The following is a 22,519-nucleotide window of genomic DNA, read 5'->3' on the forward strand; positions in this document are numbered from 1 at the left end:
ATCCTACGTTGTATGTGCCAAGTGCATACTAGGTGCCAGAAATTCAACAGATGTCATCCTGCCCTTCCAGAACTCCTAGCTTAGTGGTGTTACAAGTGAGCAAGCAGTGAGAATTAGTGACAGAGATGCAGTAATGAACAGCGCTGTGGTAGTGCACAGGACAGTTGCCTACCTCAGATTTGGGAAATTGGGAAAGGTTTCCCAGAGAATTTGAAATTTGAGTTAAGAGTCTGAATGAAGACTGGCTGAGAATTAGATGAAGGAGAAAGAGAGAGAGAGAGAGTGAACCAGGAAGAAGGAACATACAGGAACCAAAAGAGGAAAAGGCTTAATGTTCTTGCATAAGTATTCCACTCATGAGGAAGTAAAGGGAGAGAAAAGAAAGCAGGTGGGGGAGTGATGTGGAGTGGAAGATGAATTTGGTTTGGAACATGTTGGACTGAGGTGTCTTTGGAGCCTTCTGGGCCCACATATAGGCTGTGGGTATGTGGACCTGGTGCTCCGCAGAGACCTCTGGGCTCACAGGGCAGCTCTGATGGCAGCTCAAGGCATGCTTTTTCATTAGCTTGGTAAAAAGGACTGTATAGAGATGGGAAAAAACTGGTCCTGGGAATGAACAGATTTTAAGGTCAGGAAAAGGCAGCCGCTCACAAAGGGAAAATGAAAAAGAAACAACTATAAATGTCAAAGAGCCAAGAGATTGGCCTAAAAATCAAGGAAAGAACTGATAACAAGGAAGGCATAGTCAGAGGAGTCCTGTGTCACAGAGAGATGAGAAGATATGGAGACCACCACTTGCCCTTTGGATTTAATACCAATGAAGGAGGCTGTTGGCAACACTCATGAGAGTACTTTCAGTGCAGCGATGAAGGCAGATGGTGGTAAATTGAGGTGTGGAGAGAAGGTGAGGAAGTGGAGAGCGTGTCTCTACACAGCTCTTTAGGAAAGTGAAGATGGGGCTGGGGAGAGAGAGGCACTTGCTCCAGGGAGATTGGGGATCCAGGGAATGCCATTTGAAATGAAAGAGGCTTGAGAGTTGGCTGACAATGTTAGGGACCAGCAGGGCAGAAGTGGTGATAGAACAGGTCACGGGGAAAACAGGGGTGGGCAGAACCACAAGACCTGAGTGCAGCTGTGGGATTGGACACAGCTTGGCAGCAGGTTGTTGAAGGGGATGGGGGTCCCATCTTAGGACTTCTTTTTCCTCTGAGAAGTGTTAAAAGTTGAGGTTATCTGTGGCAGTAGGATAACCCACAGTGTCTGGAGAGTTGAGAAGCTTTGAGATAAAGCTCCTGAGAAGGAGTCAGGGGAGAGCCAGTCATGAAATTGCCAGGCAGCTTTGGGATCCCAGAGAAGGCTAAACATTGCAAATTTAATAAGACTGCAATCATAGGCACCACAGGATTCTCCCCAGCAGCAGCAGCAGCAGCAGCAGCACTCAGCAGCCCTGGTGCAGTGATGGAGAGGTTAAAAGTGGAACTGCTGCAGCTGGGACAGAAGAGTAGTGCGTGAGGGTGGCCGAGGTGAAGTGCCATAGAAACTGAGGACAAATCCAGAGAAGCAGAAAGGGATAGGGACCAAAAGCAGAGGGATCAAAGGCCTGGATCCTGATAAAGTCACAAGGGGCAAGAGTCACTGAGGGAGAGAACTGGCAGGCTGGGAGGTAGTGATCAGAATGATGTGTTTTTTGAGTATTATTTCAGAGCGAAGGCAGTTGGGAGTGCTGTGTATGTTTGAGTGGAAGAGGATGTAAGGACAAGACCAAGGTATTATGGTTGTTGATGTCCTGTCTCCATGGATTTTGATTCCACCCAGAAAGATGGTAGGACCCAACCATCATCCTACTCTCTGCTTAGTCCTTGATGAGTGGATTCAAGTCACTGGAAGGATGGAGGTTGGAGATGATGGCAGCTAGGGGATGCGGAGGGCGTTAACATAAATTCCTGCTGGCATAGCCTCAAAGAAGTAGACCTTTTTGTTCAGAATTGGAGGATTAGTGTTCTGAAACTGGAACCAGGTTGCAAAGGGCACCCTGCCTCTACTCTCCAACCCTGAGGAAAGGTGGAGAGATTGGGAGGCCTCAGGTGAGGAGACTTGACGAAGGGTGCATGGCTGTCTGAGGGCTGGAGTGGAGCTGAGGGCAATGGGAAAGGAGTGGTTCCATGGAGCAAGTAAGAAGGTTTGGAAGGAGAGGTTTTGACTCAGAGTAAACTTCTGAGTCAGCCAGCACTGAGATAGCTGCTCAGTGGAATATTGAAAGTCGTCAGGTTAGCCCAGCTGCAGATGTTAGGCACTGCTGGCATCCTGCTGCTCTGAGGTAATGGGCTATCTTTACAGTTTTCTGTAAGGGCGTATATACTCATTCTAGTTCTATACATATGCATTTTTCATATATGTCTACATGTTTAACCTGTATGTGTTTGCAATGTCGTAATGTTAGCGTTTATTTTGTGTATTGAACCTCTTAAAACCTGGATTGGTGAAAACAATCTCTGAGAAAGTTAAAATGGTGGTGATTTTGACAACCTCCTTTCCTTAGGTGATGTCGATGACTACAGTGCTGAAGTGGAGGAAATTCTTCCCCAGCACCTCCAGCCATCTTCAAGTTCTGGCCTGGGCACTTCCCCAGGCTCTTCACCCCGGACCAGTCCCTGCCAGTCACCGACCATATCGGAGGGCCCTGTACCTTCCCTTCCTGTAAGACCAAGCCGAGCACCATCAAGAACTCCTGGGCACCCGAGCTCACAAAGTGGGTATTTATTTAAAGTTTTATGTAACTTTCCCTAGCTGACCTATTTGATTTTAGGTGGTCAAATCTCTGATGCCTTTGGATCTGTCCCATGTTTTCTGTGCATGCAAAAGAGGAAACTTGTAGATGGTAAGCCCTGAATGGAAAGGAAACTCATCATCGCTTTCATTAGATGAGAGTTTTTCTTAAACCTTTTCTTCTGTGAGGTTAGGTTTATCCATATCTTAAAATCGATGTTTTTTTGGTCAGTATATTAAGAACTCATAACTATCTGGGCTTATCTATCTATCTATGCATAACCTATATTATAGTATGAAGCAAGGAGAGACAAAGAATTTTTTTGAATTCAAATTTAAGAGTCATTACTCCTCCAAAATTGGAAGATTTGTCTCTGGAAGTTGTTATATATATCCTATGACTAAATCACTGTTCTATGCTTACCAACATCTCCAGAAAATGTCTTCCATTTCATAAATTTCTCCAGTTCTCCATACTACTACTCTTAGAGGACTGGCTTCATTAGATAGGTATAGGAAAAAGAAGAGATGTGTTTTTTCTTCTCTGGATAGGCCAGCAGGCTGCAAATGACCTCATTGAACCAACACTTTTGCCCTCTTGATGGGGCCACTCAGTAAATCAGTGCTCCTGGGGCCTAGCTAAGGTGTCCATATGGAGCTAGCTAGCGCTATTGCTTCTGTGGTCTCGAAGGGGAATTTAATGGCAGAACTGCTTGTGTTATTGGTAATAAAAATGCATGTCAGTGTGCTATAGTACCAATGGAGAAAATGATCAAAATTGTGAATATATCATATGTCTTGGGAAGTACCATATCTTTGTGCTCACACCCACGTAGAATCTGATCTTACCTAACATACTTTTCTAGGTTCTCCTGTCGACACTCTCCCAGCAACACAGCTACAGCAAAGAGATTCCCAGCCCCTTGAGCCCAAACGGCCACCTCCTCCCCGCCCGATTGCTCCCCCCGCACGCCCTGCGCCCCCCCAGAGACCACCTCCACCTTCAGGTAACAAACCGTTTGATTTCCACTAATGCCAGACCGGAAAATATTCCTCCATTCTCTTTTAAAAAGTCTTGCATTTTTCAAACCCGAGCTTCTAGATTTTATTGTTTTTCTATCATTGTTGCCACTACCTGAGCTTTTCTCTCAGGAATGTGGTAGGAGCAACAGAACAGGTAAAAAGAGTCTTTCCCAACTGGATTTCGGAGATAGGTTTTTCTAGCTGCCTTCTTATAGGTGTGCACAAAATGTTTGCTTTGTTTTTGCTAATTTGATGTAGTTGTACTAATTTCTGTAAAATATATAGTTAGAACCAAGGAACATACATATACTTATTTATGATCAAGTTTTATATGTTTGCTTAAATATTCTTTTTAAGTAAGTATAGTTAAAACTTAAATTGTTAGAAGTATTTGCATTAAATAATAGCTTTTTTACAGTACCAAGATACTAATATGTAGTTCCCACATGATATTTAACATCATGAATACTATAGTAAATATTTGACATTCAGTTCTTTATTTAATGTCCTTTCCTTCTTGCTGCATATTTTCTTATGAACTATAAGGGGCTAGGAGTCCTGCACCTGCTAGAAAAGAATTCGGAGGTAACCATTTATATTTGTTCTAATACATGCTTCTTGGTTCATTTATGTTTTAGAGTTTGATCCGTGTAATGAAAAGACATTTTAGATTTGTTTGATAAAAGCCAAAGTGAATGATATTTATACTCCAAGTTAAAAATAGTGCCAAACTTCCATTATATTCCTGTTGAGTAAAAGATTATAGTTTTATTAGTGAACAGAACTGATAAAGGCTTCCATTCTCCGAGTAGACGTAGTTGAATTACTCATCAAGGACTGACACACTTTTTCTTAATAAATATAGTTAGTTTGGTTACACAAATATAATTCCCCTCAAATCACATTAACTTTAAAAGGAATTCAGGTATAGTAAATGTGGTAAATATTTTCCAAGTATTTGATTAGTGATGCACTGGTACTTTCCTTTTCTAGAAGCTTAGCAAATCTAGTGATTAGCAAAATTTCCTAGGAATGCAATTTAAAGTTATAATTATCTGAAATATATCTTTCATTTTGCATGGCTTTATTGTAACTTGTCATAAAACTCATGCTTCACTTTTTTTAACAATGATTTTGGTTTTTTTTTCAATAAGGAAATTTTTTTAATAAGGAAATTTTTATTAACAAATGGGTCACTTTTTTAAAAAGTGTACTTCATTTGTTTTACATGAAAATTTCTCATAAAAATCAGTTGGAGGTATACTTTTGACAAGTTCATTTAATTCTCAAGAGAGATTGAGGCGGATTATCATTGATCTGCAGAAGAGCAGATTTATAAATCCACTATTAATATTGTTAAGGTTCACTCACTATGCATGTGTGGTTGTTCTATGTCAGCTCTGGCTACCTAATGCCATTGCTGGCCAATTCACATGTTATCACAGGTTGACTTTGCTTGTATATAGATTTTAAGGACTTTGTATAAAAAGTATAGCTTGATTATTTTAGCATGACAGCTTCTGCAGAACACTGTTGGATGATAATTTTTCCATTAACTTACAAAAAATTAATTTTTCCCATTTTAAACTCCTGCTTTTATTTATATTTTTATGTTAAGTTCTATTTATCCCCTTCCTTTAATAAAGAAAAAACTACAGAAAATAAACTTCTAAGTGAATTTGTGAAAAGTTATATCAAACTTAGAAATCTGACTGAATTTTTTTAAAGTTGCTTCTTTTCATATCTTTTGTAGGGATGTTTGCAGCATATTTTTTGAAACTAATAACTGTTATAGTTATTAACTATAACTATAAACCAATAACTCTTCTAAGGCAGTCACTAAGAGAAAGTCATTATAGTACTTACAGAGTTTTCTTAAAATAATCCATCAAAAACTAACTTCTAAGAAACTAATATAGTCTCATAGAATTTTTTTTAAAGGTTTTATTTACTGATGAGAGACACACAGAGAGAGGCAGAACATAGGCAGAGGCAGAAGCAGGCTCCCTGTGGGGAGCCTGATGCGGGCTTGATCCCAGGATCACAACCTGAGCCAAAGATAGATGCTTAACCACTGAGCCACCCAGGTGCCCCTGTCTCATAGAAATTTAAAATGAAATTGAAACTATGATTTTTCTATCTTTGACTGTCAAATATTAGAGCTTTCATTAGTGATTTAACTGTGAATATAATGTAATGATCATAGAGCCAAAACTTTCATTAAGATATTTTAAAATTCTGTACAGCTAGTAATCTCTGATGTGAAAAGAACAGTGTCATCCCCTTCCTATCCTGTTTGAGGAAAGAGAGGACTGGGGTTTGGGCTAGGCATCGAAAGTCGCTTTGGTTTGTATTGATATCTTTGAAGAAATGTAAAGGAGTAAAAGAATCTTTTTGCAAAAGTCAGTTGAACGCAGAAATTGTTTTGTGTGCCTGCCTTTCATTCTGTGCTGTGGGCCCTGAACAATATACAGCTTCTGTTCTTTCTCTAAAAAGGTGTTGGAGCCCCTCCCAGTCCTGGGGCAGCTAGGCGAGAGATGGAAGGTAACAAGACTTCTACACCATAGAAATGGACCTCTCATCTCACTTGTAAATGTCAGCCCCCCGTGTGTAAAGGCACACTAAACCTGTCCTTAGTCTACCTGTAAACTTCCTCACCTCTCTTATGTACACCATGTAATCTTGTACTTCTTCTCTTTCCATCCTGTGTTGTGGATAGTTTCTAACGGGTTCCCCCATTTAATTTCCCAGTGATTCTTATGTCGTTTTGCACTCTGTTTTGTATATATTTTATATCTACTTAGGATGTGGAATTACTGTACAATGTTATTTTAAGAAGAATGCCTTTCAAAATACTTTATGAAGTCAGATGTTTAGAAATGTACTATGCCAACTCTGAAGTTTTACAAATTAATTAAAATTTGTAATTAAACCCTATTAATTCAGGCCCAAGACTATGTACTTTGTGGGTGATTTCAAATAACATAAATGTTTATGTATAATGATGCTGAACTAAGTTTGCTTAAAAGACCATTAAGACAAAGTCATTCATTAAGATTATAGTTGCCAGAGGGCTGATGTATTCAATGTAACAATGGCACTTAAATTTCCTTTTAAAAAGAATAAATTTGAGATGTTACCTTTAACAGCCCCCTCCGCCTTTTGACCCCCGGAGTGATTTATTTCATTTCATTTCATTTGTCCATTACATTTCTTGTGAATTTGAACCACGTGTTAACACTATCGCCCATAAGGCAAATACTTAGTTGTAAGATACGCCTGCCTTCTACCTTAGTCACAGGATTTTGTTGCAGAAATCTGAAATACCTCCTTTTAAGATTACTTAATCCATAGTGATATCTAGAGCATGAAGCTCTAAAACTGAGTTGTTAGGAGCACCCTTGTGTAACTTGGAAAATGCTGTTTGCTCAGGAGCAGTTTGTCTGCCAAGCCCTGAGAGGCAGTAGTGTCCCGTCTCATGACCATTCACATAAGCTGATCTTATGTTTTCAAGGTTCACAGGAGAGAACTCTGTGGAAAGGTCACCTTAGAAGTAGCTCTGTGATTGATATATCAGCCTGAGACCTAAGTCATCTCTCATAAATGTCACTCTACATATTCTACTAATTTTTCTCTCTTTGGGGACATTTTCTTCAAGGCTGATAATAGCCTTCATCGTTATCCAAAGCAGTGTACCTTTGGTTCCCATCTCACGCCCCCACTTGTGCTGATAATGATACAGAACAGCCAACGGATATTACACAGTGTTGCTTGACTGTTTACTTATGACTCATTTTTTTTTCCCCCTTCCTGCTTCAAAGCACCCAAAAGCCCTGGAACAACACGGAAAGATACTATAGGTAAAAACACTTGAATTTAGCTACTTAACTTTAAAACTGGACCATGTAGACACTTGGGATATAAGTGCATGGTTTCTTGTTTCTTTCTTTTTAAAAAATACCCTAAATACATGGTGTGATGTCTTTGTTTCAGGACGCAATCAGCCTTCACCTCAAGCAGGATTCACAGGCCCAGGACCTGCTGGATACAGTGCAGCCAGACCGGTAGGCAACACCTAGCCTATGAGCCAAGACATTTAGGTTCTAGGTCCCAGTTTGCTATTAGTCATATGTGTTATGTTGGGAAATCCTGTGGCCTGTCTAAAATGAGGGCATGGCACTTGATGCCTCCAGGGTACCTTTCAACTATAACATTTAGCACACTCTTCAAAAGTAATGAAATATACTTTATTATTTGAATAAAAGTGATATACTTAAGTAATTATGGTCACTAAGCAACTTAGAATCTCAAAGTTTATGAGAGGGCAATGTATTTGGGCAGCATTTTAAGCTTTTAGTATCTGAGTAATTAATGAGGATATAAAGTCATCCTTTAATAAGAAAGATTTAAAAACTAGATTGCAGGGAAAACATTTATAATAAAAGTCCGTATACTAAACCTGGTTCTGAAGGTAGTAAAAGTAGGAGAACAGATGGCATTTCAGGGCTTCTCCCTTCCTTGTAAATCTGTGGTTTTCTGTGTTTATCATATTTTCTCTTAAATACATAATTATTCTAATGTTTACCTAAATGAAAATTTTCTCTGGGATCTAACAAATAATAAAAGAAAATGGAAACCAGAATCAGTGGCTTGTCCAGTGGCGCCTGGGATGCCAGGAGTTGGGGTGGGGCACCAGCGAGGTGCCTCTAGCTGAAGAGTGGAAGCGGGAGCTGGTACTCTCAGAAGAAATGCAGGGGCCTCTTCTAATGAAACCACTTCTAATTCCTAGTAAGAAATGGTCATAACATTTCTAAGACAGAAATCTTTGTCTTTCCTGTTGTAGCTGTCTAGTTAACATCCACCCTAAAAGTCCTTTACTCCACATAATATTACACTCCACATTAGTGTCTTAGCAGGGCCCCTGGGTAGCTCAGTTGGTTGAGCGCCTGACTCTTGATTTCAACTCAAGTTGTGATCTCAGGATCATGAGATCAAGCCCCACGGTAGGCTCTGCACTGGTGTGGAGCCTCCTTAAAATTCTCTCTTCCTTTCTTCCTCCCTCTGCCCCTCCCCATCTGCTCATGATCTCTGTCTCTAAAATAAATAAATAAAAATGAAGTGTGGGATACAGATACAGATATACAGACACAGCTAGAGGATCTGTTACCCATTCCCCTTTTTTCAGAAAGGGAAAGTCACTCTTCACTGACTTTGCCAGCCACTTCCCACAAGCACTTTATGTATTCTGTTTAATGCCATCAGAATAGGGAAGGTAAGTCAGGATTTTGTGATTACAATAATAATTTATGCCAAAAATAAAAACCATTGAGGGCTTAGCGCCTCCAGCAAACTTATTAAAATAGACAACGTATTTCTCACCAGTGTCTGTCTTAATGTATTTAATTTAGCACATTGAGTTAGTCATTCAGGAGTTTTTACATCTGTGTTTGAAAAAAAAACAATCTCAGGGTGTGGATTTTCTTAAGTGTCTTAGTTGTGTATCTCCATCTCCTCTTGAGCTTTCACAGCATCCCTAGCTCCAATCAAGGTATTGCTTAGGGGAAGGGTGGGGCCCCGCCACTTGTGACACTTGAGCTCCGCTCCTGGCTTTCCTTCCTAGCTTTGTGGCCTTGGGAAAATTGTATACGTTTCTTCATCTTAATTTAAAATAGAGTTGGTAAGGGCACATGGGTGGCTCAGTGGCTGAGCCTCTGCCTTTGGCTTAGGTCATGATCCAGGGTCTTGGGATCGATCCCACATCAGGCTCCCTGCACGGAGCTTCCTTCTCCCTCTGTCTGTGTTTCTGCCTCTCTCTGTATGTCTCTCACGAATAAATAAATAAAATCTTTAAAAAAATAAGATAGAGATTTATAGGGGCACCTGGGTGACTTAGTTGGTTAAGCATCTGCCTTCAGCTCAGGTCATGATCCCAGGGTTCTGGGATAGAGCCCCTTATCTGGCTCCCTGCTCAATGGGGAGCCTGCTTCTTCCTCTCCCTCTGCTCCTCCTCCTGCTTGGGCTCTCTCACTCATTCTCCCTGTCAAATAAAGAAATAAAATCATAAAACAAAATAAAATGGAGAAGCTAAATCTATCTCGAGGGGTATTTTGAAGATGAAATGAAAATGCCTATATAGAGTGCTTAGTTAACATCATGTTTGCCACATAAAAAGTCAAAATAACAGTCAAAAATAAAAAGGTTTTATTTATTTATTTTTTTAATATTTTATTTATTTATTCATGATAGACATAGAGAAAGAGGCAGAGACACAGGCAGAGGGAGAAGCAGGCTCCACGCCAGAAGCCTGATGTGGGACTTGATCCTGGGACTTCAGGATCGCGTCCTGGGCCAAAGGCAGGCGCTAAACTGCTGAGCCACCAAGGGATCCCCAAAAGGAAGGTTTTAAAACTTAAAACTATCTAACTATAAATAGAAAGCAATTAAAATGACAAGATGGGAGCTAATGCCAGAAAGGAGACTAAATGAGATACAAAAGCAAACATATTTATAAAATCTTATCTATCAAAAATAAATAAATGTCTCAAATGTTATGTTTCCCATTTTCAGACTGTTCCACCCCGTGCAGGAGTGATCAGTGCCCCCCAGAGCCATGCTCGGGCATCTGCTGGAAGATTGACTCCTGAAAGCCAAAGCAAACCATCAGAAGTCCTGAAAGGTAGATCCTATTGTAGAAATATCAGTTTTGTTCTGAATTTTTTCACTTCTCTTTTTCCCTCTCACTTTCCACAATGTACTCAAGGAGGGAGAGCCTTCCTTCCTTCCATGTGCCTTGAGAAAAGAGGCTGCTAGGTGGGGGAGTAGGGGACTAGAATCTCCCAACAGCTCATTGAAAGGAAGAACAAATGTGGCTTTCAAGAAAACACCTAACATCTGATAATTCATTGTTTAGGGCCAGTTCTTCTTCCTGAACCACTGAAGCCTCAGGCTGCCCTTCCTGTGCAGGCTTCTCTGCCCCCACCTGTTCAGAAGATGCAGGAGCCTCTTGTCCCTGTGGCAGCACCTTTGCCTCAGTCTGCCCCCCAGCCGAACTTGGAAACCCCGCCACAGCCACCCCCTCGGAGCCGGTCGTCCCACAGCTTGCCTTCAGAGCCTTCATCACAACCACAGGTAAGTCCCACTCGTGAACAAGATAGCATCTTTGATGCCTTCAGTAGTCTCTGAACAGACGTACTTTAATTAACTCTGCTGAGATCAGGGGTTCTCAGAGAGCGAGCCTAAAACCAGGTTCTTGAGGGACTTTCCAAATGGTTTCTAGGTGGTTTTATCTTGGTTACATTTAAAGTGTTTGTAACTTTTTCACTTTTTTAAATGCACAATTTACTTTGGGCAGTTAATATATGAGGATAAACAATAGTTTATTTTTCTCATTCATAGCTAATATATTAGTTTTGGCTTTTACTTCCTGGAGAGAAACTCCTCACTATTGGCAGTATGGTCAATTTCCAGTAAACAGAGAATAATCCTTTTATCCCTCCAGCTACAAGCAGTCATTCTTTTCTGATGTGGAGCTGGTCCTAGGATCCTCAGGTATTTCCGTGACAGTCATTGGTCCAGTTTAAATGGTTTGGCTATGCCAAATGGTTGGTAGAAACCATCAAAAAAATAAGGTCACCTCATTAGTGTTGCACAGAAAGCAGTGCCATTGCCTTAGTGGGTAAAATCATAGGATCATAAGGACTTTTATTATGCCAGTGTGACCTCATATTGGAAGAACTTCAGCATATACATACAGAGTTATTTTAATATAGCAATGGTCATGCAAGTTAAATAGTTTTTATTGGGTGCTGTTCTACTTTGTTTTGTTATGTACATTCTAGTAAAATTGTCAATATAAAATTTATGTTTAGTAAGAACATTTTTTTCTTGTATAACCTCACAATTTTATCCTGATGTTTTAACTTGAAAATGCCATCAAGGCCAAAGAAATGTGTACAGTTTTATGAGTCTGCTTTTAACTTTGTAAAGTTCTAAAATACACAAATATTATACATTGGCTATGCCCCTTAAGCACATTTATAAATAATAGTTTATATCTATTTTTACAGATATCTGGGGATGTCCAGCTAGTAGGGAGAAGTTAACAGCTTCTTATGCTTCTATATAGTGAAAAACAGATAATAGAGTAAATATGAGTCTTAAAAATGAATATTGTTAGCAGTTAGCACTTTCTCAGATGATTGGTCACATTTGTAAAAACTGAAGAAGGATACATAATTGAGAGAAATGAAATGTTCTTATAAGCTGATTAACATCAGAAAGTATTCTACATTTTTTAGTTCAGAAAATTAAGGATGTTGGTGATGTATAGAAATTGTAGAAATCCTTCAAACAGTAAATGTCCACTGTTTTTTTCTCTCTGCCAATCCACTTTTAGTGAGTCATGATTTTTTCTTCTAATATTCTTGTTGTGTGTTCTATTGTTGTTGTTTTTTTTTTAATGTAATTGGGTGGAACAGCTGGGTGGCTTAGTCGATTGGTGTACAACTCTTGATTTCGGCTCTGGTCATGATCTTGTAGTCCTGAGATGGAGCCCCGCGTCGGACTCCATGCTCATCTGGAAGTCTCCTTGAGGATTCTCTCTCTCCCTCTTCTTCTGCCCCTCTCCTGCCTCTTTCTCTCTCTAAAATAATCTTTTAAGAAAAATTTTTAATGTAATTGGAAGGCAAAAAACTTTCAAACTAGCCATCTATTGCTTTCTACTACTGTTTTAAGACAGAAAGGGAGCATCTATTTCATGTAAAAGTCAACCTTAATTCCTAAAAGTCTGTAATGGTTTAAGTATTCTTAGACCAACATGAACATAGATTGAGTACTCTGAAAAACTTGAGAAAGAGTCAACTGTCCAGTAAGATTGCAGTTTTCAGTAGGAAATCATAACAGAAAATCTTAACACAGAAGTATTATAGGACAAATATTCCCATGACTACCACATTATCATTTTCTTAGGCCATTTTCATTATTTTGATTTCTCTTTTTGATTGGAACGGGTGTAGTGATTTGGTGGACGACAGCATGGGCTTTGTGTTTGGCTTGGTAGAGGATGTTCTCGTATCTTGTAGTATTCACTTCACTGAAATTACCAAAGATGTTTGTTTTAAATTCTGAATATTCTTTTTACCTCAGTCATTGATATCAGATTCCTCCAAACATTACATACACACTTTTATTTCTTGGGGGAGCGAGGGTCTTGTTTGTGTGCAGACCATCTTTGGGAACGATCACAGAGTGGTTTGACAGTTTCCTCTAAGTAGAGTTGGGGGGAATGGAAGGAAGGGCAGCATTTTACCTTCTTGTGCCTCTTGAATTTTGAACCATAAGAATAATGCCTATTCAAAAAATAATAAATATCTAAAATTTAAATATCTTCCAGAGCCTTGGGTTGAAAAGGATAAGAATTTAAAATATGATATATTTGCTATTTTGGTGATATATGAAATAATCGTAGAATTGCATACTTAACAATTTTTATAAGTCTTTATTAATTCTGCCCAAAATATGTAGGTATTTAAAACATAAAAACATATATGGCCCAGCTTTGCTTTTTATTATTATTTAAGTGCTCTTTGACTCTATAATTCTATGTCGAAAAGAGTCCTCCAATTCAAATGATTATATAACATGTACAAAATGTAGAAATGCTTCACTTCTCTGCCTGACGTGTAGCATCTTAGTCATCTGATTGTCATCTAAGGACCCAAAGTTAGGAGAGTCAACAAAAGATAAAGGAACAGTCTCAGTGCTGTACCGTTGTGAGAGCTGACAGAGGGAGAGGGAAGAGATCACGTAGAAAATCTCAGCATTCTGGATCTGTTCAATACCACCTACCTTCTGTCTGTTAGTACCAAAGCTGATAAACGTAACCTGACGTCATCGAGAAAGTATTCACTTAAATTCAGGAATCTCGTGGTTCATAGGCAGGAAACTCTGTTCATGCTTAATATATTTCTGAATGTGACCCCCTCAATTGTCAAACTGAATTTTGGTATTTTAAAATAAGGTAAGCTTTAGACATTGGGGAAGAGTTGGTCAAAACTGTTTTTGAGACTATTGTGTTAAAAAAAGAATACTGCTATATTATGGAAAGGTGATTTCATTTTAAACAACAAAAAATAGGGTCCATTATTTTGTTGTACCTTCCAGCTAATAAATTCTGAGGTGAAGTCATGATAGTGACTTCTGAAAATTTGCATAATACGGAATATGCCTGGCTCCTAATCATTTTGTTAAAATAAATACTGATTTTTTTCAGTAGGGTACTGCTTTTGCAAAGTGGTGCCATTTTGTACATTTTCTAAATGCATAGGCTACTTTTGTGGCTACTTTGTGTCCTACTCTTTGTGGGCTACCATAACAAAAATACCATAAAAGGGGTGGCTTAAACAATAGAAATGTGTATTCTCACAGCTCTGGAGGCTTGTAGTCTGAGATCAGGGTGCCAACACAACTGAGTTTTGGTGAGGGTTTTTCCCAGCTTTCAGACAGCTACCTTCTCACTGTGTGCTCACATGCTCTTTCCTCCATGCTTCCAGTGGGGGAGAGAAAGCTCTCTGATGTGTCCCTTCAAGGGGACACTAATCCCTCATGAGGCCCCACTCTCCTGACCTCATCTAACCTCAGTCACCCCCCAAAGGCCATGCCTCTAAAATATCATCACATTAAGGGTTAGGGCTTCACCATATGAATTTGAGGGTAGGGGACTCACAAACATTCAGTCCGTAAAAGATTGCTTAAAATATCTTAGAGCTCCAAAAACCTAGTTGGAATATTATTTTTGTAGTAAAAAACTTCTTTGAAGTAGATAGTTATCAGCCTCTGATAAAATTAAATCTTGAGCCCTAATTCAACAGTACATTTTTTATTCAAAATTACAAAAGAAATTGGAGTTGTCTCTTGAAGGTTTGGTTTGATCTACAAATAACTGCTACGTTCAGCTTCTGTGTATAATCTAGAAATAAAAGTATTTTGAAGACAGAATTCTTAGGGTTGCTGGTTGGTCTCAGATTGTTCTCCTAACTCTTTCCTTTGATGTCTGTGTTCCCTTTCTCAAAGCAGGAGCAACCATCAGGGTAACAGGTATTGGATTCTTTCTCAATCTTATCTGTGCTTTTCATCTGTCTTAGCACATTAGATGTATGAATCTTTTGGCTTCATACATCTAAGGTTTCACCCATTTTTAAAACCACCTGTCCACATTAATAAATTCTATTATCATACCATAAACTTGCTTTTTTTTCTTAGTATTTCAAATTTTTAGGAACCATTTTAGTTCTTGTTAATGCTTTATCATTTTTTGCTTTGTTTTTTATTAAAATTAACAAAACTAAAAAATGTAACTTCAAAAAGGTAAGCTCTAGGTTTTGGAAAGTCTATTTGGCAAGACCCAACCCTGTCCTGGTTTCAATGATAGCATAATTACATAAATACAAAATTCAACTTTTTTTTCTTAGGTTTCTTTTGGGAAATTTTTTTCAAAGAATTTTAGTAACAAGATTATTTTTGGTAAGGAAGAACTGATGATTTGGAAAGGTAAAAGTGAATACTATTACAGGATTATTTAAAGGTCCTTCCAACACCTTTCTCTGTAAAGATACCATCATTTTAAAAATGTTAATTCATCACAAGTCCTGCTTAGATTACAAATTAATTCTAATACAGTGAATAGTGGTGTGGCTTTCATTGTAATTTCAAGTCTGATTGGGGAAAATGATCTTGCTTCAATCAAATTGCCTTTGACATCTCTTGAAAACAAAATTTTTTCTATGAAAATAAAGGTATTTAAACAAATAGCATTTATTTGCCAAAGCCTGGTATTCTAAGTTGGGCAATGCATAAAATTCTCCTGTCCTATAAATAGTGTCAGTGTTTTTGGACTGTTCTATCTGCTGTGGGATAATTGGGTTCCAGACCCAATCAGGTACTTCATTTGTTGTATTAATCATAAATAATCCAGAGATTATTGGTAATATAGAGTTAATTGTAGTTTTTTATTCAATAATAGATCTCTTAGGCAGATTTCCATATATAAACCTGCTTACCTTCAATACACTTAGACTACAGTTTTGATTCTATTAAAGATTATATTTTTGTACAAATTTATGGTCATACTCAGTTGAAAAATATACTTGTTTATTCAATTATAAAGTATGTTCTAGGACAATTGAATAAAACAATCAGACATTTGAAAGTTACTCACTTAATGAAGTTATCCACCATTTCCTTGTACAAATGAACAGCTTTCCCTGTTAAAGTAGCAAGTTAATACTTCATAACATGCAAGTATGTCTTTGGAGGGGAGCTGCTGCTCTTTTTTTCAACACAGCTTGTGAACATGTAGCTATTTTGCTTTAACAACTATGTGAATTCATTTTGGGTAGTGCTCCATTTGGTTACATTGTAGGTCTTGAGCTAAATTTCTCCCTCCCTGCCCTTTCCAACCCAAAATTAGTCTTATCTTTAAATTTGGCCTCAATATCCAAGTCATCTATTTAGTTTCAATAATTGTATACAATTGCTGGGGTTTTTTAAATTGAAATGAAGCATATGAACTAATTTGCTCATAAAGCCAGCATCCTCTTTCCCATAAGAGAAGTTGGCTTTGCTCAGTCCCACAGCCACGCTCCACTTCCAGCTGGCTCATCTATGGACTAGACCCTAAGTGCACACTTTTTATGACCATAAAGTCCTTCAGAACACTCTCCTATGAGTTCACCGCCAACCCTGTCACATAGAAAGGACTGTCCCACTCATCTCTTAGAATACATACACCAAATAGAAAATGGCTTTCCCCCCCACTCCGGGTTCAAACAATCATTGTGTATGATTATTAATAAGCATATCTGTTTGGAAACATTTTTTAACAAGATGGGAAGGTCAGTTAAAGAATATTGTCACATTATTCACAAAGTTCAGTCCGTAAGGAGAACTTAAAAGGCAAAAAAAAATGCTTTGAAAATTCATTTTTCCAAGTAGAAAAGGAAAAGATGCATTGTCTTTAGCTTATGAATACAAATATACTAATGAAATCTATTTTCTTTCATAAAGTTGAATTTCCATAGTAACATTAACTTTAAATAAAAGTATATTTAAAAGAAAAATGAAACCACATCATCATCATCATCATAGATGGGTGTTGGAAGTCTAATATAGAAGTTTAGCATAAGTTCTGAATATAGGTTTTTTTTAAGTTCATGCTAACATTTGATAGAATAGGGCATGAACAAAAGTCATTTGCTAATTCTGTAAAATTCTCCATTTTACCATATTAAAATTTGCATGAATGAAATGGGCTCTTTCTACTTTCTTTGGGATTTAAAAAATGTATTTAATAAAAGGGTTTATTTAGTAGGGAGTTTTTAGAGTAAGATTTTAGTTGTTTTTCCTAAGGCACTAGAGTAACAAACTATACAAAGCTGCTTTTTACTTTCAAATTTGTATACTTGTCTCCCTCCAAAATGAAGAATAATTGAGATAGGAAGCATAGAGGGGGGTGTTAAAAGAAATATATTTCCTATTATTATTATTATTATTATTATTGAGTGCTCTCTTTTTCAGGTAAAAACAAATGGAATCTCTGCTGTCAGACTGGAATCACCGTTAAAGAGTGACCCATTTGAAGATCTGTCATTTAATCTGCTTGCTGTATCAAAGGCTCAGTTATCTGTTCAAACATCATCTGTTCTAACTCCAAACCCAAAGGGATTGATTCAGTTGCCTTCTGCAACACAAAGTAACATGAGTACTTTGAGTTCTGTAAGTTGCATGCCTCCAATTCCAGCCCGGAGTAAGTCCCAGGAAAATATGCGATGTTCTCCAAACCCATTTATTACGAGCTTGACCAGCACAAATCCTTTTACGGACAGGACTGCCGCTCCTGGAAACCCATTTAGAACTGAGTCTCAAGAATCTGAGTTAAGTTCATGGCTCTCCAAAGAAGAGCCTGTTGCTAACAGTCCTTTCCCTTCTCTGAAGCCTCTTGGTTATAACAATAGCAAGCTTTCATCTTCATTTGATGGTTTTAAGGACAATTTTGATCTGCAGGGCCAGTCTACGGCAAAAGTCAGCAACCCAAAAGGATGGGTAACGTTCGAGGAAGAAGAGGACTTTGGTGTAAAAGGAAAGTCAAAGTCGTCTTGCTTAGACATACTGGGTCATCAGCCAAGTTCACTTTCTGGCTCCAGCATGACCTTTGATGATGACTGGAATAAAGGTACAGATGTTCCTCTCTGTGTGCAGCCATCAAGAAGACCACCTCCACCTCCTGTCACTCTGCTCCCATCTGGCACCACCCCTTCCGTAGCTCCTTTCACAACCTTGGCATCTAAGGCATCACCCACACTAGACTTCACAGAAAGATAAGGTAATGCGGTAGAAAACTGTTGGTTTTTTAGTTTGGGCAGGTTAGAGCCAAAAGAATTGGGCATTAGTTATTCATAACGTGCAATAAGTAATTGTTAAGTGCACTGATGTTGTCATGAAATACCACTATTTAATGTGTACAGAGTTGGAATATGTGTATATTGGAAATAAGGAAAAAACCCTTCTCATTATTAACTGGAGTTTTTGGTGTGTTTTGTTTGGATAAGTCAGAGAGAGTAATAGCCATAAACCGTGCTCAAAACTACTTGAGAAAATAGTCCTTATTCAGAAATTGGCAGTCTTCTCTGAAGAATCTCAAAAAGCCCAAATAATGTCTAGCTGACATTACTGCCGGCTCTTTTGTGCTTGTTAACAATTGGTGTTTCCAAGTATTTACCAAAGAGCTATCAAAGTTATACTGAAACAATTTTGGAAAGGCATGGCTTTAAAAAAAAAAAAAAAAAAAGTGTGTGTACACACATACATGCATAGACATATATATATGTATATATATACACACACATACTTCCTACTTGTAAAACTCCTAAATTAAATTCTAGGATATAAGTCAGACAAAATTTTACCTAAAAGTTCTAACAGAGTTATCTTTTCAATATTTTCTTACTAAAGGGATGGCTATAATTGAAATCTGGACATTTCATTAATTTTCTTTCCAAAACTAGAATCTCACCACAGACCAGATTTTCCTAGCATTCCATCTCCCTCCCCCAAACACATACATAATGCACATCTTTGTTACTTTGCCCTCCAACACCTCCATATGCTTCTCTCTGGGAGGAGGTTCTTGAACCTGGAAGCAGCCTATTGTGTGGACACTGTGATGTGGATGGACACTCCAGCCCTTACAAAAAAAGCACTATGGCCTTATCTGTCAGGAAGGCACATACCTCTAAGTTCAAAGAGAAATATTAGAGCTAAATGTACTCCCCTCTCTCTGCACTAAAGTGTATGTTGCCCATTTCCACCACACTTGGTATTTGCTGCTTCCACTCTAGAACTTCGTTAGCGGGGAAGGCAGCAATCCTCAGAATGCTTGGAATTGGGGATCTACTCAAGTGTGTGTGCTCTGTCCCTTTGAGAGGCTATGCAACACATCTGTGATGCTGCTTTACATATTTAGAGGCCGTCCCTCAAATCAGCTGTGGATTTTGTCTCCTGCACTGCCAATATGCAACTGATCCTGCTTTTGTTAATTTTATGAAGTTCACAGAATTTTTACACAATGTAGTATTTTGATATCATTAAATAATTCCAAACAGAAAACTCCTTGGGCAGTAGTTGTTTTGTTGTCGGTTTTAGTTAAAATCATCTTTACCCGTTAAGAGTTATATTAACGTTCCTTTTATAAAACGAGTTGTATATGTCCACCTAAATTCTGTTGTCCACATTTAACCTTTAGAGATGTGCATTGGGAGAATATCAGAAAATAGAGTTCATGGCTAAGATTATGTAAAATGGAAAAGCACAGCAAACTGCATTGCACTTAAATACATAAAGCAAATCTAGTAGGAAAAAAGCACTTTTCTAAATGCTCAAATGTTATCAAAATACTATATTTATAGAAGTAATCCTCTCTGTTTACAGCCCAGATTTGCTGTTAGAAGTAACTCTTGTGAGTTTTATATTGTGCTTTTTGGGGGTTCTAATCATTTCAGCAGTAGTATATTTTAAACAGCAGTATTACTATAAGCAGTGTGCTTCAGAATGTGAATTAACTTGTTGAAACTGTGGCTTTAACATCTATGTGATTAGTGTATATGGTATTTGCTCTCCATTAGCAGAAGAATTCATTATAAACTTCACTAGTGCAGATTGCAGTTGTGTGAGCAATGTTTCCTATTGAGTATAAACTACTGTCTAAAATATACATATCGTGCAGCAGCTCAGCCTTTATCAGGAAAATTATTTGGCAAGTTGCTGAAAGGGCACAGAGTTATGAAAGTTAAAGGTATGCTGCAAATAACTAGCCATTATTCTGTGTCATTAAAAATATTTACCAGCTCTGTTAAAAGCAGAGCAGAAATTAGACACTAAGGATCTCTTTGTGAATTCTTTGTTCTCTATAGTAGATTGCTGTTTATATGTAAGAATTTTATTGCTTATGTGGCATACAATATTTATAACTATATACTTTATAGAAGTACAGTATTAAAGTCAGTGGTATACAAACATTCTGTACATATCCTGTGAAATGTGCTGTCATATGAAATAAATATACCTGTCTTTACCGTGTTGACTGCTTTGCTCAAGAGGGAGGAATTTTTCTAAGCCATTTTCCTTGAACTTTTATATATCCAAGTTTAATGATATCTGGGAATTAACTCATATTGTCAAGTCAGATATTTTGATTCAAGACCTTGTTTCATTCATTTCACTTCTCTATATAATACTCTAAGATATTCTGAGACTACAAATCATCATTTAAGAAGTCCATGCATGTACTCTGTCAGGCCCTCATTCAAAGTCTTGTTGGCTTGAAAACAACACTGAAGGAGGAATGATGATTCTCTAACCCACAGCAAAAGAAACAAGTGGGGGTAGAAAGGAAATAGGCTCAAGGACAGCCAGACATAGGACACTGACCTAAGAAACCCAAAGGCCAAGGCCAAGGCCAGTAGATCCCTCGAGTATTGCCTTTATGCAGCACTACATGATTGCTATTCAGAACAGAAACCTTGTTTTTTTTTAAAAAAAAAAAAAAAAAAAGACTATTTTAGAGGGAGAGCGTGAGTGGGGGAGGGGCAGAAGGAGAGGGAAACTCAAGCACAGTCCCTGCAGGGCTTGATCCCAAAACCCTCAGATCATGACCTGAGCCAAAACCAAGAGTTGGACACTTAACAAACTGAGCCACCCAGGCACCCCTAACCTTGATCCTTAAACCACTGGATTATGTTCATTAACCTCTAAAAAGTTATAGAGAATAATAGGCTTTTTAAAGGAACTTTGCATTTTAAGATGATTGAGATATCTATATATATGCAGTTGTAAGAAATATTAGAGAGATTCCATGTACCCTTTACACAGTTCCCCACAGTGGTAATATTTTACAAAACTATAGTATAACCAGGATGTGAACATTGATGCAAAACATTCCCATCACTGGGAAGATCCTTGTGTTGCCCTTTTCCTGCTGCCTTCCCATCGCATCCCATCTCCCCTCCCTTGTCCTTAGCCACCAATCTATTCTCCATTTCTATAATTCTGCCACTTGAAGAGCATTATATAGATGGAATCGTGGTAGATGACCTTTTGGGAGTGACTTTTTCTACTCAGCATAATTCTTTGGAGATTCATCTAGACTGCATGTGTCAACAGTACATCCCCCCTCCCCCCCCGCTTTTTTTTTAAGATTTTATTTGAGAGCACAAGCAGAAGGAGAGAGAGAATCCCAAGCAGTCTCTGCGCTGAGTGGGAAGCTTGATTCCAGGACCCGGAGATACGACCTGAGCCAAAATCAAGTCAGACCCTTAACCTACTGAGCCACCTACGTGCCCTTCGTCTATTCCTTTTTATTGCCAAGTGGTATCTCATGGTATGGATGTACCATGGCTGGTTTAACCATCCACCCACCCACTGAAGGCTATCTGGGTTGTTCCCGGTTTGGGACTGCTATAAGGAAAGCGGCTACGAACATTCTTGTACAGGTTTTTGGTGTGAACGTTAGTTCACTGTCAACCAGGTTTTGAGCAGTAGGCTTGATGGATAGATACAGGATGGAACTCAGGATAAACAGGGGGATGACCTTATGGCCAGTAGTGAGGAGCTCAGATGCCGCAGCAGGCCCCCTTCCCCCCCGGGGGGAGAGGCCTTGGCCATTGGTGACCCGTACTGCACGTTCCAGGACATGAAAACACCTCTGCTCCCTGGGCTCCATACGCTCTGTGTGCAGCATCACTGTAGCCCTCTTCATGGGAGGCCCGGGGTCGGCTTTGGGCATTTCCAGGCCCACGGTCACACACCATCTGCGCGGCACGGCCTACCCCCCCCCCCCCCCCAACCTCAGGGATGAAGTTTCCACGGTGAGTGCCCAAGTCTCAGGAACACCGAGCAGCAGGTGCAAAGCAGCAGGTGCAACCTTCCAGTCCGTTCCTACTCGGCAGCCGCTGAAGGAGATGACCTTGCACCTTGTTACCAAGGGCTCGGTGCCAGCGTCCTCCCCGACGCGGCCCTCCCTGTCTAAAGAGCCGGTCGCCCTATTTGGTCTCCTCTAGACTCCTATGAGAGTTTGCCTTGTCCCCGTATTGTGTTTTCTCTTTGTCACTTCCCCTGGACTGTGAGCTCCAGGACCGCAGCGACGCCTGGAACAGCGCCCGCTCAGTAGGAGCCTGTTGGG

General features: G+C 39.0%; 1 protein-coding gene across 50 annotated transcripts in view; it reads left to right on the plus strand.

Annotated features, from left to right (window-relative positions):
- The window catches only part of SYNJ1 (synaptojanin 1), a 91,645-nt gene extending 71,231 nt beyond the window's left edge, over positions 1–20,414 (plus strand). For 8 of the 50 annotated variants that reach the window (XM_072740812.1, XM_072740808.1, XM_072740816.1 and 5 more), the window contains 10 exons: positions 2,540–2,749; positions 3,633–3,773; positions 4,336–4,374; positions 6,286–6,333; positions 7,611–7,649; positions 7,783–7,853; positions 10,357–10,465; positions 10,700–10,917; positions 14,860–14,883; positions 17,362–20,414. In XM_072740812.1, coding sequence (XP_072596913.1) covers positions 2,540–2,749; positions 3,633–3,773; positions 4,336–4,374; positions 6,286–6,333; positions 7,611–7,649; positions 7,783–7,853; positions 10,357–10,465; positions 10,700–10,917; positions 14,860–14,880 — 896 coding nt within the window. In that variant the 3' untranslated portion in view covers positions 14,881–14,883; positions 17,362–20,414. The remainder of the gene's footprint in view (positions 1–2,539; positions 2,750–3,632; positions 3,774–4,335; positions 4,375–6,285; positions 6,334–7,610; positions 7,650–7,782; positions 7,854–10,356; positions 10,466–10,699; positions 10,918–14,859; positions 14,884–17,361) is intronic. The other 42 variants (XM_072740814.1, XM_072740810.1, XM_072740818.1 and 39 more) reach the window with 11 other exon arrangements.
- The last annotated feature ends 2,105 nt before the right edge of the window (positions 20,415–22,519 follow it).

Source organism: Vulpes vulpes, chromosome 15 (genome assembly GCF_048418805.1).
Source record: "Vulpes vulpes isolate BD-2025 chromosome 15, VulVul3, whole genome shotgun sequence".
NCBI lineage: Eukaryota > Metazoa > Chordata > Mammalia > Carnivora > Canidae > Vulpes > Vulpes vulpes.